Here is a 16,452-nt window from a genome sequence, read left to right on the forward strand (position 1 = left end):
GGAAGGCTAATGTAGTGGCAGACGTGCTAAGTCGGATGGTGGTGAGTATGGGTAGTCTAGCTGGCTTGAGTGTATCCAAGCAACCTTTGGCTAAGGAAATTCAAATCTTGAAATCTAAGTTCATGCAATTGGGAATCTTAGAGAAATGTGGGGTGTTAGCAACATTGACGTAAGGGCCACCTTCCTTGAGGAGATCAACGCCAAATAGTTTGAAGATGAGAATTTGAATGAGCTTAGGAAGAAGACAATGATTGGTAAGGCACAAGATATGGTTCTTGATGTGAGGGTGTTGACACCCAATTTTGGCTCTCCACATTTGTTTAACTAAAGTTTTAATAATAATAATAATAAATAAATAAATAATTAAATATATATATGTGTGTGTGTGTGTGTGTTACGAAATTGTAGGAATACGAAAAGATTTTTAATTATTATTTATTTTATTTGATAAATTAATTTCATAAATACTATTTTTTATAAAAAAAATTAAATATATTATAAAAATATTACTACTTTCTCACTTATAGATTTCAAGTCAAATGAAATTTTTTTTTTAAGGGTTAGCTCGATTTTTCCAATTAAATATAATTTCTACTATTGCGATGAATATTTTTTTAAAAAAATTTTTTCAAATTAGGAAGGCTTAATTAATTATTGAATTACTAGTTTATATTAATTTATTTTTTCAAATGAGTAATTTTATCAAATAAGCTAGTTTTGTAAAATAATTATTTTTAATTTAATAAATTATGGTCATTTAATAAACAAAGGGTTATAATTTCAATGGACTTAACCAATTTATTTTAACTCGGCCAATCCGCGCGTGCCACATAAGATGCACATGGACTGTGCTTCTTTAGATTCGATCTCAACCGTCCAATTTAATCTAAGGGCCCAATTTAATTCAGCAATATATATATTTATTTATTTATTTATTTATTTATGTATTTAACTCTTGATTAATTTTGACCGTCCAATCAAACGATCAGACGACCCAAAGTAACCAAGACTTTTTAGCCTTCCCAAAATAGACTCCACCGCCCCTACGCTTTACTTCTTTCCCAGAATTGCTGCCCTATACTCTGTATTTTTCTCAAAGATAATGATTCACCTCCCCCTTCAATCTTCTCCATAGCCCCGTTCCTCTCCCATTATCTTCCTCCTCATACCCTATGCCAGCATCACCGCCCCACGTGATCCCTATTCCCCTCTCAGAAACGTCTCTGAGCCGCCAGAAAAAATGTCAATTCCGACAGTTCCTTGCCTCATCTGTCACTCACCCTTTTCAATCAATCCGTAAAAGTAAGATTTTCCAAGATTTTTCTTCTCCTTCATAATTTCTTTGTTGTTTCCTACAAGATTTTTCAAAATTTTGAATTCTTGGAGCCCAAATCGACTATAAAAGGAGGACTTTGGTCCTCATTCAGGGATCATGGGATAAACGGGAAAAGAGATCCATAAATGAGCAAATCATCTAGAAATGTCTAAAAACAAAAAATAAATAAAGGAGAGTCACAAAAAAAAAAATCATCCATGAATGAGTAAGAATATCCAAGAACGAACAGAAAAGGGGGATAAACACACACTTCAAGCATTAGATTTCATAAAAATTATCTCTTCTTTCATCTTTCCGTTTACAGCTTCGAACTCGAATCTGTAGAAAGGTTGGAATTTGGAATCTTTTGACGTTAATATGATTTAACAAGGTTAGAAATCGTCCTTCTCCGGATTACATTTAATTTCATATACAACTTCACCATTTTTTTAGTTTTGTTTGTTTTGTTGTTGGTCTGTTTTTTTTTTAATGATAACACAAGACTGCAATTCTTCGATCTGGTTGAATCTTTTGTTCGTTCGAGTTTAATATGATTTAAATAAATATGTGTGAATGATAAAGTACATCCTGATTTGATTTAGTAATTGTAACTTGCTACGGTTTTTTTTTTGTTAGCCTCCAGTAAGTCTTATAACGAATTGTTTCAAGCTATTCTACTTGTTTGTTTTTTTCTTGTTTATAGTTGGGATCAATGCTCCTTGCCATTTATCTTGACTCTACCTATTTTGAACATGTTTGGTTGTTGTTTTCTGTAAATTAATTCATAAATAAGAAAGATAAGATTAGTAAGAATTAGTGTCGTTTAAATGAATTATTGACTCATATAAACATGTAGCAGGTTGTTTTCGTTCAAATTTTCATCTGCTCGAGTCGTTCACTTTTCATATCTTGTCTTACTATGATTAGATGCAACATCGCTAAATCTCATTACTTTTTTAGTTATGTCGCATAAAACTTGAAGTATGACTTCAATTTTATGGCAGAGGTCGAACAACTATTGATTTGTTTTTTATAAATAACAATTACTTTCTTTAGCTTTTAAAAAACAACAAAAAATAAGAGAAAGTTGGCTTGTAAAATAGTTGCTGCTTTAGCTATGTTTTTGGGTTCTACTTTTGCTTAAGAAGTGATTCGGATATTCAAATACAAATAGTATATTAAGAAGTTATTGTATCTATCAAAACAAGTTAGCAAGTAGACACTTTAATCTTTGCTAGTCATGAGTTGTTGGGCACCTTGTCTAACATTGATAACTTGTATTTTTTTTGTTTCATATCGAGAACTTAGCAACTTATCTACATTATAAATTCCTAAATTAGACCATATAAGGTGATGATATTCTCATGTTTCCTTCCTAAGTATGCTTGCTTGCTTGATTTCACTGGAATACATATGTTTTAAGTTAGTTGAGGACAATTACTTTATTAGATTAACTTAGTGTATCTCAAAATTGTGCAAAAATATATAAAGTAAGCATTTCTAATAGCATTTGAAAGGTTTACACAAACTCATGGTTGCCAAGATAGTGAAAGAAAATATTTTTTACATGTCAAAATGTCATTTTAAACAGTCTCTGACAGCTTGTTTAATGTGGGTTTATATTTGCTTGCATACTTACATTACTACACCATTTAATTAGTTACTAATCTTTTATCTCTTTATTTTTCTTATGTTTCATGTACAACCGGAGAGCTGGAGTTTCTACTTTGAAACTCGTTATTGGCCTAAAATATTAGTCCAACATCAATTAGGATCATCGCAATACTTGGAGTCTCATAAATAGAAGTCCCAATATTCTTAGCCTTTCCTTTTTCGAGTTTGATTATATTATTTTGATATGTTGACTAACCTTTACTTATGCCTACATAACTCTTAAGTTTTCGATACATTACTTGTCTTTTTATTTTGAAGATTATTTATGTGAGCTAATATTATTTGTTCATGAATTTTGTGGAGATACTTTTAGAATAAATGATATAAAATATACTGACTATTCTTACTTTTTTTGAATCAAACATTGCTAAAAATATTTTAATCTTTTAACATGCTATTTCAAATTTCAGATATGCCAACAGGTTCAAATACAAGGTACATACATATATATGTCATACATATAAAGGTATATACTCTATATTTTCTCTGCATAACCTATTATTTTTATCTACTGTCTCTCTTACTAATAATACTTATTTATCTTTATAATTTATAAATCTCTATACTTTGATATACATATTATTTTACCAAATATAATTTACCATCAATTCATCTATACACGTAAATAAAATAAGAAAGGTTCATATGTTTTAAACAACTTACATGTATATACTATACTTCATGATAAATAATTTTAGATCACAAACTCTGTATAATATTTTAACATCTAGTATCATTTTTTAAATTTTTTTTTAGAAAACTCCATTCTATATTGTTTCATTCAAATTACACATTACTATTACTACATATTTACACCCAACTACTATCTTATTTTTATTTCACGTCTTAATAAATCGACAGATTTTCACAAATTCAACATCGATATATATTTTTAGGATAAGTTTATTATGATACAACTATTTTTTTTTACATATGAATTTATCATACATTTAAGTACATTTATTTATTTATTTCTACTATATGATTAAATACTACTATTAAATCTATTTTATAAGACATATATATGTCGTACCTTGTATTTTACTCTTTTTCTTAAACTAACTAATTAACTTATCATTGATTTTTAAAGCAAATAAATAAACAAGTTTTTCTAATCATATATTCCTAAATCGAGTTTAAGGACTATCTTCGGATAGGCTCTGAGGAATGCTTAACACCTTCCCCTCGAGTAACCAAAATTCTTACTCAGAATTTCACCGGTTTCTCAAATCAAATAGAGTTTACATTTACCTATTAAAAATTGGTTTCCTAATATTTTCCTTAAAATTTAGGTGGCGACTCTAAAACAAACACAAAAATATTTTTTTCCAAAAATTAGAGTGTCAATCATATTATGTTGTGAACTATTTTGGCCGGTTCAAAATAGGGGTGCGACAACTTGGCGATTTCGCTAGGGAACTTATTTAGGTTTTAACCTTAGAAAACTTAATTTAGGAATAATACTTGTGATTACTTGTTTATTTTTGTTTGTTTGTTTTTCCGAATTGATATATTGTTTTGACTGAAAGGTCGCAAGTGAAATCCAAACTTGTGTTCCTTATTTGTTTTAAAACACTACTTGTTACTGCTTTGTCTACACTGTCATTTGCACTTTCTATCGAGTCTTTGGCCGTACACGCACACACTGTACACGTGAGGAGTGTTCCTGCACTCCTCCGAAACTCTCTTTGGATTCCTTAGTTTCAGAGTTGGTACAATTAAGATAGTGCAGCTTCTCGCAATTACTCAGTCCCACTCTCAATCATCTAGAAAAATTCTTACTCTTAAAATAGGTCATGTTGCATAGCCTTAGGCAAGACATTATACGGTATTGTCGTTGCATTTATGAAACCACCCAAATGTCAATGAGTTTCTTCTTTAAAACTCGACGACATACACTTTGTGTGAAATTGATATAAATTATCCAAACTAAACACTTAACGGATTTGGAGGAAATAAACTCATCATATCCTTTTACCTCTCTTTCAGATGCAAATCAACCAAAACCTTCTTAATATCAGGATGATGACTGAGGTCCCCCGAACTTTGAAAGAGTGTTGGGGAAACATCTGAGTGGCATATGGAAATGAGATTATGCCACACTTGGGGTCATTAACTAATCTACTGAATGTGAAGGCAAACAAATCACTCATTACTCTAATGATTGAATTTTGGCAACCAGCAACAGTGACTTTCAAGTTCACAGATTTTGAAATCACACCAACAGTGGAAGAGATAAGTCAAATTGCTAATTTCCCATTGGCTGGCAGAGCACCCTTGGCCCCGCGCACTACATCGGGAATCGGCTTCCTCCAGTCTTTGGGTTTGAGGGTAGGCCCATAGTTACGAAGAGTTGACGAGGGATGGGTCAAGTTGGATTATCTGTTTAAGAGGTTCGGTCGTCGAGATAGATATGATAGGTTCCAACAAGAATTCTTCGTCTCTAGGGTTGGTTGGGAAAGGCATAGGGCTATTATTTTCGTGATGGCCTTTTTGGGTATTATGATCTTCCTAAAGAAAAATGCTTGTGTCGACATCAACCTACTGCCTATGGTTATCTTCATGTTTAGAGGACCTGTTAGAGTGACCATCGTACCCATAATCTTTGCAGAAATATTTCGATCATTATCCCTCTACTCTAGAGGATATGACCATTTTAAGGGAAGTAACCTGTTGCTACAGATTTGGGTGTTGGAACACTTTTATTAAAGACAAGCAGAAAATGGCGCTGAAGCAGACTTACTCAACAAAATATGAAGCCATGCGGATAGATTAAGCATGTGGGATGCCCCAAATAATGAAGATTGTTGGCGCATTTTCTTGACCCACCTCACAAGGAACTGTATTCAATGGTGATTACCATGGGTCCATTCGCTGAGCTCTGTTGAGAACCAACCATGCCTATTTCATTGAGTTGATTGGGTTAGAAGGCTTCCAGCCTTATGCACCTCTAAGAGTCCTCCGACAGTTTGGAATTACCCAAGGCTTTTCTCTATGGTCAAATATGGCATTAGTAGAGGTAGATTATGAAGGAAGGATACCGATCGAGAGGATCTCTGCTTTGATACAATGATGGTATGACATTCTTGACTTAGGTATAGAGGTTGAGCCCTGGTGCACTCTTAAATATTATACTTGGTTTATGATGAGAGGAATTCTCGCAAGGCCCAGCTGTGACGGGATTTTGGGGTTCACAAACACCCAAAGATCAAATCAAATTAGCACGGAGCTATTGAACCTCATGCACATCACTATAACCATGTATCATCAGGTGACCCCACGATCTGTCGACCATCTCATACAGGCAGTTGATGAAGAAACAAATGAAGAGATGGAGGAAGACCCAGAAGAGGATCCTAGAGAGCCAACTGAAGAGATGGAAGGGGATTCAGAAGGATATTCAGAGCATGACTCTAACTTGTATGACCCTAGAGATGGAGGAGTGATGCATATGAAGGATGAAACTGTCCCAACAGTAGAAGGCGCTCACTCGGAATATGGTTCCTTAGGGTTTGAGGAAGGGGAAGATTTAAACAACTAGGAATGGAAGATCGACGAATCCCCAGAGTACCACCCAGAGCCATTTTATGATGGGGACGATGATGGTGACAATGCCTAACCTAGCCGTTGGTCGTCTTTCTTTTTAAAGCTCTCTCCTCAAAGTACCATGTGGCATATCCCTCTTGTATGCCTTATGGCCCTCTGTACTTTTATTTCTAAGGTTTCTGATTGCCTACCTCAATGTGACATCCAAGACTACATTAATCAATGAAGTTATGTTTGTTCCAAATCTAAAATATGTTTAAATGGATAATTTATTATCAAACTGATTGCAACGTAGGCCTATTTCAGGAAAAAAAAGGTTCTACATTAGGACGCATTTTGAATGTCACCAAATTGGCGTATATATATGTGTTACACTTATATATTTGTTACATCTTTCAATATTTTCTAAACTAACATAGTTTCCTTTTTTTTTCTTTGTTTTCTTTTCTTTTTCATCATTTATCCCCAAAACTACGTTGATTTGTGTTGACTTGCAAACTGGCTGACTCACGATACAACCTTTGATCCAAAGGAAAAATGACTGATAAAGACAAGTTCAATGCTGCTGCAAACATAATGATACCTATTGAGAACCCCGAAGGTTCTCGAAACATGACAGACATCCAAAATGAAGAGAAAATGGCTCGCATGGAGCAAGAACTCGAGATCTTGAAAGAAGAACTACGCCAAGTGCGAGACTTGGCTAAACTGTCGGCTATCACTTTTCTTACTTTCAAGATGCATGTCTACTTCTCAAAGGCTGACCTGCCTTCTGCCGACTTGCCAAATCAGCTAGAACAAACTCAACACGCTCCCACTCACGGTAGAGTTCCACCAGCTTCTCCAACAACAGTTAGGACCGTTCCCGACCTTTCCAATCACGACCCTACCATACCTACAATGTAGCAGATAGTTCGGGCACATGTCGCCACTCCCTATGAGCCACATGTTCCACCCGTATATGCCGTAGGAGCTCCTACCTTCACAATGCCAGCAGTGGTTAATGTCCCATATGAGGTCGATCAATATTCAGAAATGGAGAAAGATACCCAGCTGAAAGAAGATGCATCGATAAATACCCAGCTTCAGGGTCTAAGAAAGGCATTGAAAAGCTAACAAGTTACTAGAGGAACGGATAGTTTGGATTATGATGACTTGTGCATCCATCCAGACATTGACATACCAGTAAGGTACAAACCACCGAAGTTTGACATGTTTGATGGAAAAGGTAACCCTCACGCATATTTAAGGGCACACTGTGACAAGTTAGTCGGTGTAGGGAGAAATGAGAAGCTGAGGATGAAGTTGTTCATCCGGAGAAGCATTGACCTAGTATACCCCCCAAGACCCTCGCAAATGGCGTGATTGGCAGGAAATGGCTGAGGACTTCATGATTCGTTTCAGATTCAATACTGAAATCACTGCTGACAGATTCTCATTGGCCAATATACAGAAGAAGCCATTTGAGAATTTCTAGGAATATGGATGACGTTGGAGAATAGAGGCAGCAAGGGTGCAACCACCACTAGATGAGAATGAGCTCTCGAAGTACTTTATTCGAGCTCAAGAAGGTGTCTACTTCGACAAGATGATGTCAATGATGGGCCAGAAGTTTTTAGAATTGGTCAAAATGGGAGACTTTATAGAAGAGGGTGTTAAATCTGGGAAGATTCAGTCTATGGTCGCATTGCAAGCCGCAAGTAGGGCTATACAATCGGGTTCCATTGGCGGCATAAAAAGAAACGGGAGGATGTTTCAGTTGTCACTTACCAACAAGGAGGATCGTCCCACCGATACCCAGTTATCCCCAAATCGTTGTGCATACTTCATACGTCCCATACCCAGTATATAATACCCAACCACACTATAATCCACCCCGAGCACCAACATACCAAAATCCTCCAAGACCATATGTCCCTGTCCAAGAACCAATCCACCAAAATAGACCAACATATACACCGAGACCACATCTAAATTTTGAAGCTAGAAATGCTCGCACTTACACACCGATTACCGAACCTTACGCCCAATTGTTTGAAAGGTTGAGGATAGCGGGAGTGCTGCAACTAGTTGAAGGAAAACTTCCCGATCCAATCCCTCGTAATTTTGATGAAAATAAGCGATGCGCTTACCACTCGGGAATCCAAGGACACGACACAGAAGATTGTTATGGGTTAAAGAACCAGATCGAGTCTTTGATTAGAAGAGGAGTAATCAAATGCACTCTAGCGCCTCCCAATGTGAACAACAACCCCTTGCCAAACCATGAGAATCAGGAAGTCAACATGGTTACTTGATATAAAGAATATAGGGGTCCTGACTGTCCAGACATAGATGAACCAGATACCATGACATCTTCGGCGCAACATGTTATCACTATTCAACTAAGGGAACCTTTGACTGTCCAAACATATCTCCCAAGAGTTGTAGTGACCACTCTGATTGCGAAAAGCATGAATATGACACCAATGCAATCCCATGGGACTATCGAGCACATGCCAAGGGCAAGATAATTGACACTGTCGTGGCTCAAGAGATGACTAGGTCGGGGAGGTATTATGCCCCAGAGGACCTAAATCAAAGAGTTCTTGGAAAAGAACAGAATCCAAGGAACAATGTTACTGATGCTGAAGCCGCAAAATTTTGGAAGAAGATGCAGCCTAAAGAATATTCAGTCAAAGAGTAGCTGAAGAAGATGACTGCCCACATATCTATTTTGTCTCTACTTATGAGTCCTGAAGCTCATAGGAATGCTTTGATGGAAGTGTTAGACGGAGTGAATATTCCAAAAGAGACCACCAATGAAACCTTAGCTTCAACGATTGGAAGAATAGTGGAAGCTAATAAGATTTCTTTCCATGATGATGAGCTGCTTGCAGAAGGGGCTGGGCACAACAAAGCCCTTCATATCGCAGTCAAGTGTTGTGATAAGGTTGTGACTTGAGTTCTAATTGATGGTGGTTCTGGATGCAACATCTGTCCTTTTACCACTTTGAGGGATTTAGGTGTTAATATGGAAGAGATAAGGGAAAGTCGTGTGAAAGTTTTTGATGGAGCGTAAAGAAGTGTCATTGGAGAGATCTATCTCACATTGCAAGTGGGGCCGGCTGAATTCCCCATCCTATTTCAAGTGATGGATGTATCATCTAACTACAACCTGTTGCTGGGAAAACCATAGATTCACATGGCAAGAGCGGTTCCTTCCACTCTTCACCAATGTGTAGAGTTTGAGTGGGGTCGCACAGAAGTTACCATCCACGGAGAGCTCAGTCACCCCATCCTTTCTGTTAATTCTATCCTAGTCGCTGACAAGTTAGATGGAGCTACCTTTCACACATTAGAAATTATGCAAGCTATAAGGGTCGGTGAGGAAGCAGAGGCAGGTAATACAAAGTTGTCAAATGCAGCGAAAATGGTTGTGTCAGAGATGTTGAAATATGGATATCAGCCTAAGAATGGACTTGGACCTAAGTCCAATGGCATAGTTAAGCCGATCCAGTTGAAGCATCAGAGAGGCACCAATGGATTCGGATATGAGCCTACCTCGGGAAGAGACTGTCACAGGTTAAGCGATACAATATTTGTACCAGAACAAGCTTTGATTCCAGATCAAGCTGGCGTTGATGACATTGTAGAAGGAATAGGCAATCTGTTCATGGCCATGGCTGGAGAAGAGGAAGGGATAAATCTTAACAAGTTGACCATTCGTGATGCCGAACCTGGAGAAATCTTGCAGAACTGGACCACCAGCCCGTCCCTGTTTCAACCAGAGTCCTGGTAGCGTGGAAAAGTAGTCTTAATTTTAAAATTTCGCATGCTCAAATTGAGGCTTGAATCATGCCTAATCTTTTGTTGCTTGCCTCTTTTAAAAGCTAGAATGCTTTGAAATAAAAAGTCTTTATTCTCTTTAAAAAATTTCTCGTTATTTTAAATATCTATTTATTTTTACTTACCTTTTGCACTTTTCAGCACTCATATTAATAAAAATCTTTGTTAAACGGTTATGACATGTAACGAATCCACCGAGCAAGGTGAAAGCGATGAACAAGATCACAAAGAGTACGATGAAAGCATGATGCCAGAAAATCTACTACATGAGATCGAGCAAGTTGAAAGTCAGAAAAAACCCAATATGGATGAAACAAAGGTTGTCAACTTAGCAGAAGAGGAAATCGTGAAAGAAACACGAGTCAGCATACATTTGGAGGCTGAAAGAAAGCAAGAGTTAATAGAGTTGCTTAAGCAGTATGTTGACGTATTTACTTGGTCTTATGATGACATGTCAGGATTAAGCACTGATATTGTCTCGCACAAATTACCAAATGATCCTACTTGTCTACCCGTTAAGCAAAAGACAAGAAAATTCAAGCCAGATTTGAGTTTAAGGATCAAAGAAGAGGTAACTAAGCAAATTGAGGCGAACGTTGTGAAGGTTACAAATTACCTACATGGTTAGCCAATATTATGCTTGTTCCAAAAAAGGATGGAAAGATCAGAATATGTGTGGACTATAGAGATCTCAACAGCGCCAGTCCTAAGGATGATTTCCCTCTTCCAAATATTCATATACTCATTTGTCGATTGCTTTGCACGATATCACCAAATCCTAATGGATGGGGATGATGCAGAAAAGACAACGTTTATCACTCCATAGGGAGTGTATTGCTATAGAGAAATGCCATTTGGTCTCAAAAATGCCGGTTCAACCTACATGAGGGCCATGACTACCCTTTTCCACAATATGATTTACAAGGAAATTAAAGTGTGCGTGGATGATGTCGTTATCAAATCTAAAAGAAGTTCAGACCACCTGTATGACTTACGAAAGTTCTTTGAGAGGTTGCGTAAGTATAATCTGAAGTTGAATCCAGCAAAGTGTGCATTTGGAGTACCCGCGGGAAAACTATTGGGATTCATCGTTAGCAGGAGAGGCATAGAGTTGGATCCATCGAAGATAAAAGCAATCCAAAAGCTACCTCCACCCAAGACCAGGAAGGACATGATGAGTTCCTTGGGAAGACTGATTTACTTTAGTCGGTTTCATAGCTCAATCCATAATGATCTGTGAACCCATATTCAAATTACTGAAGAAGGATGCTGCCACGAAATGGACAGAGAAATACCAAAAGGCTTTCGATAGAATCAAATAATACTTGTTCAACCCACCAGTATTGGTCCCAGCAGAGCCTGGAAAGCCTTTGTTATTATACCTGTCTGTCATGGATAATGCATTTGGATGTGTATTGGGGCAGTATGATGAGACAGGTAGAAGAGAGCAAGCCATTTACTATTTGAGCAAGAAGTTCACACCATATGAGGCAAGATACACCTTGTTGGAACGAACATGTTGCGCTTTGACTTAGATTGCGCAAAAATTTATGCATTACCTGTTTGCATACACGACATACTTGATCTCAAAACTGGATCCACTAAAGTACATATTTCAGAAGCCCATGCCTATGGGTAAATTAGTGAAGGGGTAAATTTTATTGAACAAGTTTAATATTGTGTACGTGACACAGAAGGCCATCAAAGGACAAGCCTTGGCTGATCACCTCGCAGAAAATTCGGTGGACTAGGATTACAAGCCACTCACGACCTACTTCCCTGATAAAGAGGTGCTGTTTGTAGGAAAAGATATATGAGAATTGTATCATGGATAGAGAATGTTCTTTGATGGGGCATCAAACTCTATAGGAGTTGGAATAGGAGCAGTCTTAATTTTGGAAATAGGTCAGTATTACCCAATCTCAGCCAAGATTAGGTTCTACTGTACCAATAACATGGCGGAATATGAAGTTTGTATTCTCGAACTCAGAATGGCCATAAACATGAATATCAAAGAACTCTTGGTGATAAGAGACTCCGACTTGTTGGTTCATCAAGTACAAGGAGAATGGACCACTAAGAATGTCAAGATCCTTCCTAATTTGCATTACATAAAAGAGTTGAGTAGAAGATTCACAAGGACTGAGTTCAAGCATGTCTCTCGAGCTCAAAATGAGTTTGCTGATGCTTTGGCAACATTGTCCTCGATGATTCAACATCCAGATAAGAATTACATCGACCCTATCGATATAGAGATACATGATCAACATGCATATTGTTTTCATGTAGATAAGGAACTAGATGGAAAACCCTAGTACTATGACATCAGAAGATTGATAGAAGCACAAGAATATCCTGAAAATGCAACAAGCAAGCAGAAACGGACTTTGAGGAGGATGGCCAATCATTTCTTCCTTAAAAGAGAAATCCTATATAGGAGAACTTCAGATTTAGGATTGCTGAGGTATGCCGACGCCGCAGAAGCGACAAGGCTTTTGGAAGAAATACACGCAGGAACGTGTAGACCTCACATGAATGGGTTCACTTTGGAAAAGAAGATTCTAAGAGCCAGATAATTTTTGATGACCATGGAGAGAGATAGCATCCGGTATGTGCAAAAGTGTCATCAGTGTCAAGTGCATGGATATTTTATACGAGTTCCACTGAATGAACTCAATGTGATGGGTTCCCTTTGGCCATTTGCTACTTGGGGCACGGATGTTATTGGACCCATAGAGCCTTCCGTGTCAAATGGACATCGTTTCATCCTGGTGGCTATTGACTATTTCACAAAATGGGTCGAAGCTTCGACATACAAGGCAGTGACTAAGAAGGTAGTGGTAGACTTTGTTCCCAATAACATAGTTTATCGGTTTGGAATTCCAGAATCAATCATAACAGATAATGCGACCGACCTCAACAACGATCTTATGAAGGAAACTTGTGAAAGGTTCAAGATTGCTCATCGAAATTCCACGGTTTACCGTCCATAGATGAATGGGGTAGTTGAGGTTGCAAATAATAATATCAAGAAGATTTTAAGGAAAATAGTGGACAGTCATAGGCAATGGCATGAGAAGCTACCATATGCTTTGCTCGGTTATCACACCACAATCAGAACGTCAACTGGGGAAACCCCTTATATGTTGGTTTATGGTTCGGAGGCAGTAATACCTGTCGAGGTGGAAACACCAACTTTAAGGATTATCCAAGAGGTTGTTCTGGATGATGCAGAATGGATACGTAGCAGGCATGAACAATTGATGCTCATCGATGAAAAGAGGATGGACGCGGTTTGTCATGGACAACTCTATCAGAACAAAATGACCAAAGCATTCAACAAGAAAGTCAAACCTCGACAGTTCACACCGGGGCAATTAGTATTGAAGAAGATCTTTCCTCACCAAGGATAAGCCAAAGGGAAATTTGCACCAAATTGGCAAGAACCTTACATGGTTCATAGAGTACTCTCTGGAGGAGCGGTAATCTTAGCAGAAATGGACGGCAGAGTGAGCACAAAGCCAATCAATTCAGACGCCATTAAGAAATTCTACATTTGAAGACCACAAGATTAGTGTTTATTTCTTGTAATTTTGCATTTTGTTGTAATATAATTACGTCTAGACCTGACTTCCCACGGTGGGATACGTAGGCAACCCACATCGGATCCGATCTCCCTTAGAAAACCCAAAATATCATTTTCATGTATTTAGAACTACGCTCGACCTAAATTCCCTTGGTGGGATACGTAGGCAATCCTTGTCGGATTCGGTCCCTTGCATTTTTCACTTTTCTATTGTATTTGAACTACGTCCTGACATGATTCCACTTGGATATGTAGGCAGCTTAAGTCAAGCTCGATCATTGCAATACATGCTTCTATTTCTCTCACTTGTATTTGAACTACGATTCCCACTTTGGGGATACATAGGCAGCCTGAGTCAGGCTCGATCAATGCACCGCATAATTTCAATTTTTGTTTTTCACCCCTAGGAAACACTTCCTCATAGTTAACGTTAACCTCAGAATATGAAGAATATCGATCGTCATAAGGTCTGCAAAAGAGCTAGGGAAGCTTCATCAGGAGGGTAAAAGGTGGTACAAAAAGACTATGTTGGATATAGTCAACAAAATGAAAATCTCAATGGACTTCGAAACATGTCATGATCTAAAAACGGTGGAGGATTAATATATATATATATATATATACACTTAATATATACGTAGTATACTTATTTTCCAGACAAACAAGCTAATTCTTTTTCCAAAGATTTTTTTTTTTACTCTTCCACCTACCAAGTCTCTAGGCTAAGAAACTATGTGCAGGGCCAAGAAAGTGTCAAAGGATTCCAGTGACGAGGCTTCAATACGCAAGTCGATACAAATCGACACCCCCTCCCAAACTAAAATTTTCTTTGAGTGCAGGAATACAGGAATCGAGGAAAATAACATCAAGTCTCGGGGTATGATCGGAAGAGCCACTCGACTTCTCACAATCATGAGCCAAACTATTATTTCCTTACTTTATTTCTTAGAAGAACTTCAACCTACATAATATGTCTAAGAATATTTTATTTAAATCTTTGCAAGTACGCTCGAGATCCAGATCAAATACTGAAGAAAAGAGGATCCTCGTAGGAATATAGGATAGTTAGCTTCATGTCAAGATTACTCCACCAACTGGAGCTTGTAATGTAACTTCATCAATAACTCTACCGATCGGAGGCTGTACATAGAAAACATCATCAAACTCCGTCAATCGGAGGCTGTACATAGCAAACATCGTCAAAATCCGCCAATCGGAGGTTGTACATAGCAAACATTGATCCAATTCTGCCAATCGGATCCTATATATAACCAAAAGAAGCAACACTCCGCCAATCAGAGATGACATCGTAGTGACGTCACCGAAGCTCCACCGACTGGGGGCATGCAAGCACAATGACACTTTCATACACTAACAATAATATGTTACATTACAAGCTTTAAAAAGTCGGATACAGGCTTTTACTTTACAATAGCCCCGCCAAGCGGAGGTCTACATTACAAGTTTTACACAACCAGATACATGCTTTTACATTACAACAGCCCCGCCAGTTGAGGGGCTTTACATTACAAGTTACTTTACCTACATCACATTCACAACACAAAAAATGGGGACATCAACAATCGTTTGGACATCTACACTCTACTCTTTACCTTCCAATTTCAACTTATAATTTTTTGAACCGCAAGAGGTACTTTTCACCTTTTTACTTGTTTTGCAGGACAACGCATTACAACGAGGAACTCCCTCTAAGCAGCAAACTAGGGCAAGTTAGTGCAATATTAAGCATCACTAGCTACGTCAAAGATTCACTTTCAAAACTCAACTCGACTCGATTTTCAAAAGTTCAGATAACTCTCTCTGGTCTCACTTCATTATAACCCGACACTGGGGCATTCTTTTAAAAAAAATCATCCCTCTACCATAAGTCTCCAATAGAAATTGCTACGGAACATTTCTCATTTATGTTCTTTAGAACTATATCTCGTCCCTCTATTCGAGCTAATTTATTCAAACCTAACCACCAAAACATTTCAGTATTACCATAATTTGATACTGGGGAAAAAAATTTAACAAAAATTTGCTATGTTCCTACACTCTCGAACAACATATGGTCTGATTTCTCATGAAACCTAAGATATGTAGGCAACTCAGAAGCCAGAGTTCGGCCATAACTCCATAAATATTTCTTGCCGAGTTTTGCTCAAGGTGTATTTTAGTGGGTCGCCTAAAATTTGATCGTGTCAATGTTTCTTTGTCCACGTCTTCTCTACTCTCTTCCATGGACAAAGAAAGGGGCAAGCTGTTGACGCCCAATTTTGGCTCTCCACATTTATTTAACTAAAGTTTTAATAATAATAATAATAATAACAAAAAAAAAATATGTATATTTTATGAAATTTTCGTAGTTATACAAAAAGATTTTTAATCATTTTATTTTATTTGATAAATTCATTTCATAAATACTATTTTAAATAAAAAAAATTAAATATATTACTACTTACTTTCTCATTTTTTTAATTTCACGTCAAATAAATATTGA

At 37.3% G+C, this 16,452-nt stretch overlaps 2 protein-coding genes across 2 annotated transcripts; both read left to right on the forward strand.

Moving 5' to 3' along the window:
- Positions 1 to 12,951: 12,951 nt before the first annotated feature.
- On the forward strand, positions 12,952 to 13,356 carry LOC107063005 (uncharacterized protein K02A2.6-like). Its single transcript, XM_015314375.1, has one exon. It carries the CDS (start codon positions 12,952 to 12,954, stop codon positions 13,354 to 13,356), a length of 405 nt encoding a protein of 134 aa, XP_015169861.1.
- Positions 13,357 to 13,776, forward strand: LOC107063006 (uncharacterized). Its single transcript, XM_015314377.1, has one exon. It carries the CDS (start codon positions 13,357 to 13,359, stop codon positions 13,774 to 13,776), a length of 420 nt encoding a protein of 139 aa, XP_015169863.1.
- Positions 13,777 to 16,452: the final 2,676 nt, after the last annotated feature.

This window comes from Solanum tuberosum, unplaced genomic scaffold (assembly GCF_000226075.1).
Source record: "Solanum tuberosum cultivar DM 1-3 516 R44 unplaced genomic scaffold, SolTub_3.0 scf00013, whole genome shotgun sequence".
Lineage (NCBI taxonomy): Eukaryota > Viridiplantae > Streptophyta > Magnoliopsida > Solanales > Solanaceae > Solanum > Solanum tuberosum.

Coding starts and splice junctions, on each gene's coding strand:
- LOC107063005 (XM_015314375.1), top strand. CDS start 12,952: ATGGAGAGAGATAGCATCCGGTATGTGCAAAAGTGTCATCAGTGTCAA.
- LOC107063006 (XM_015314377.1), top strand. CDS start 13,357: ATGAATGGGGTAGTTGAGGTTGCAAATAATAATATCAAGAAGATTTTA.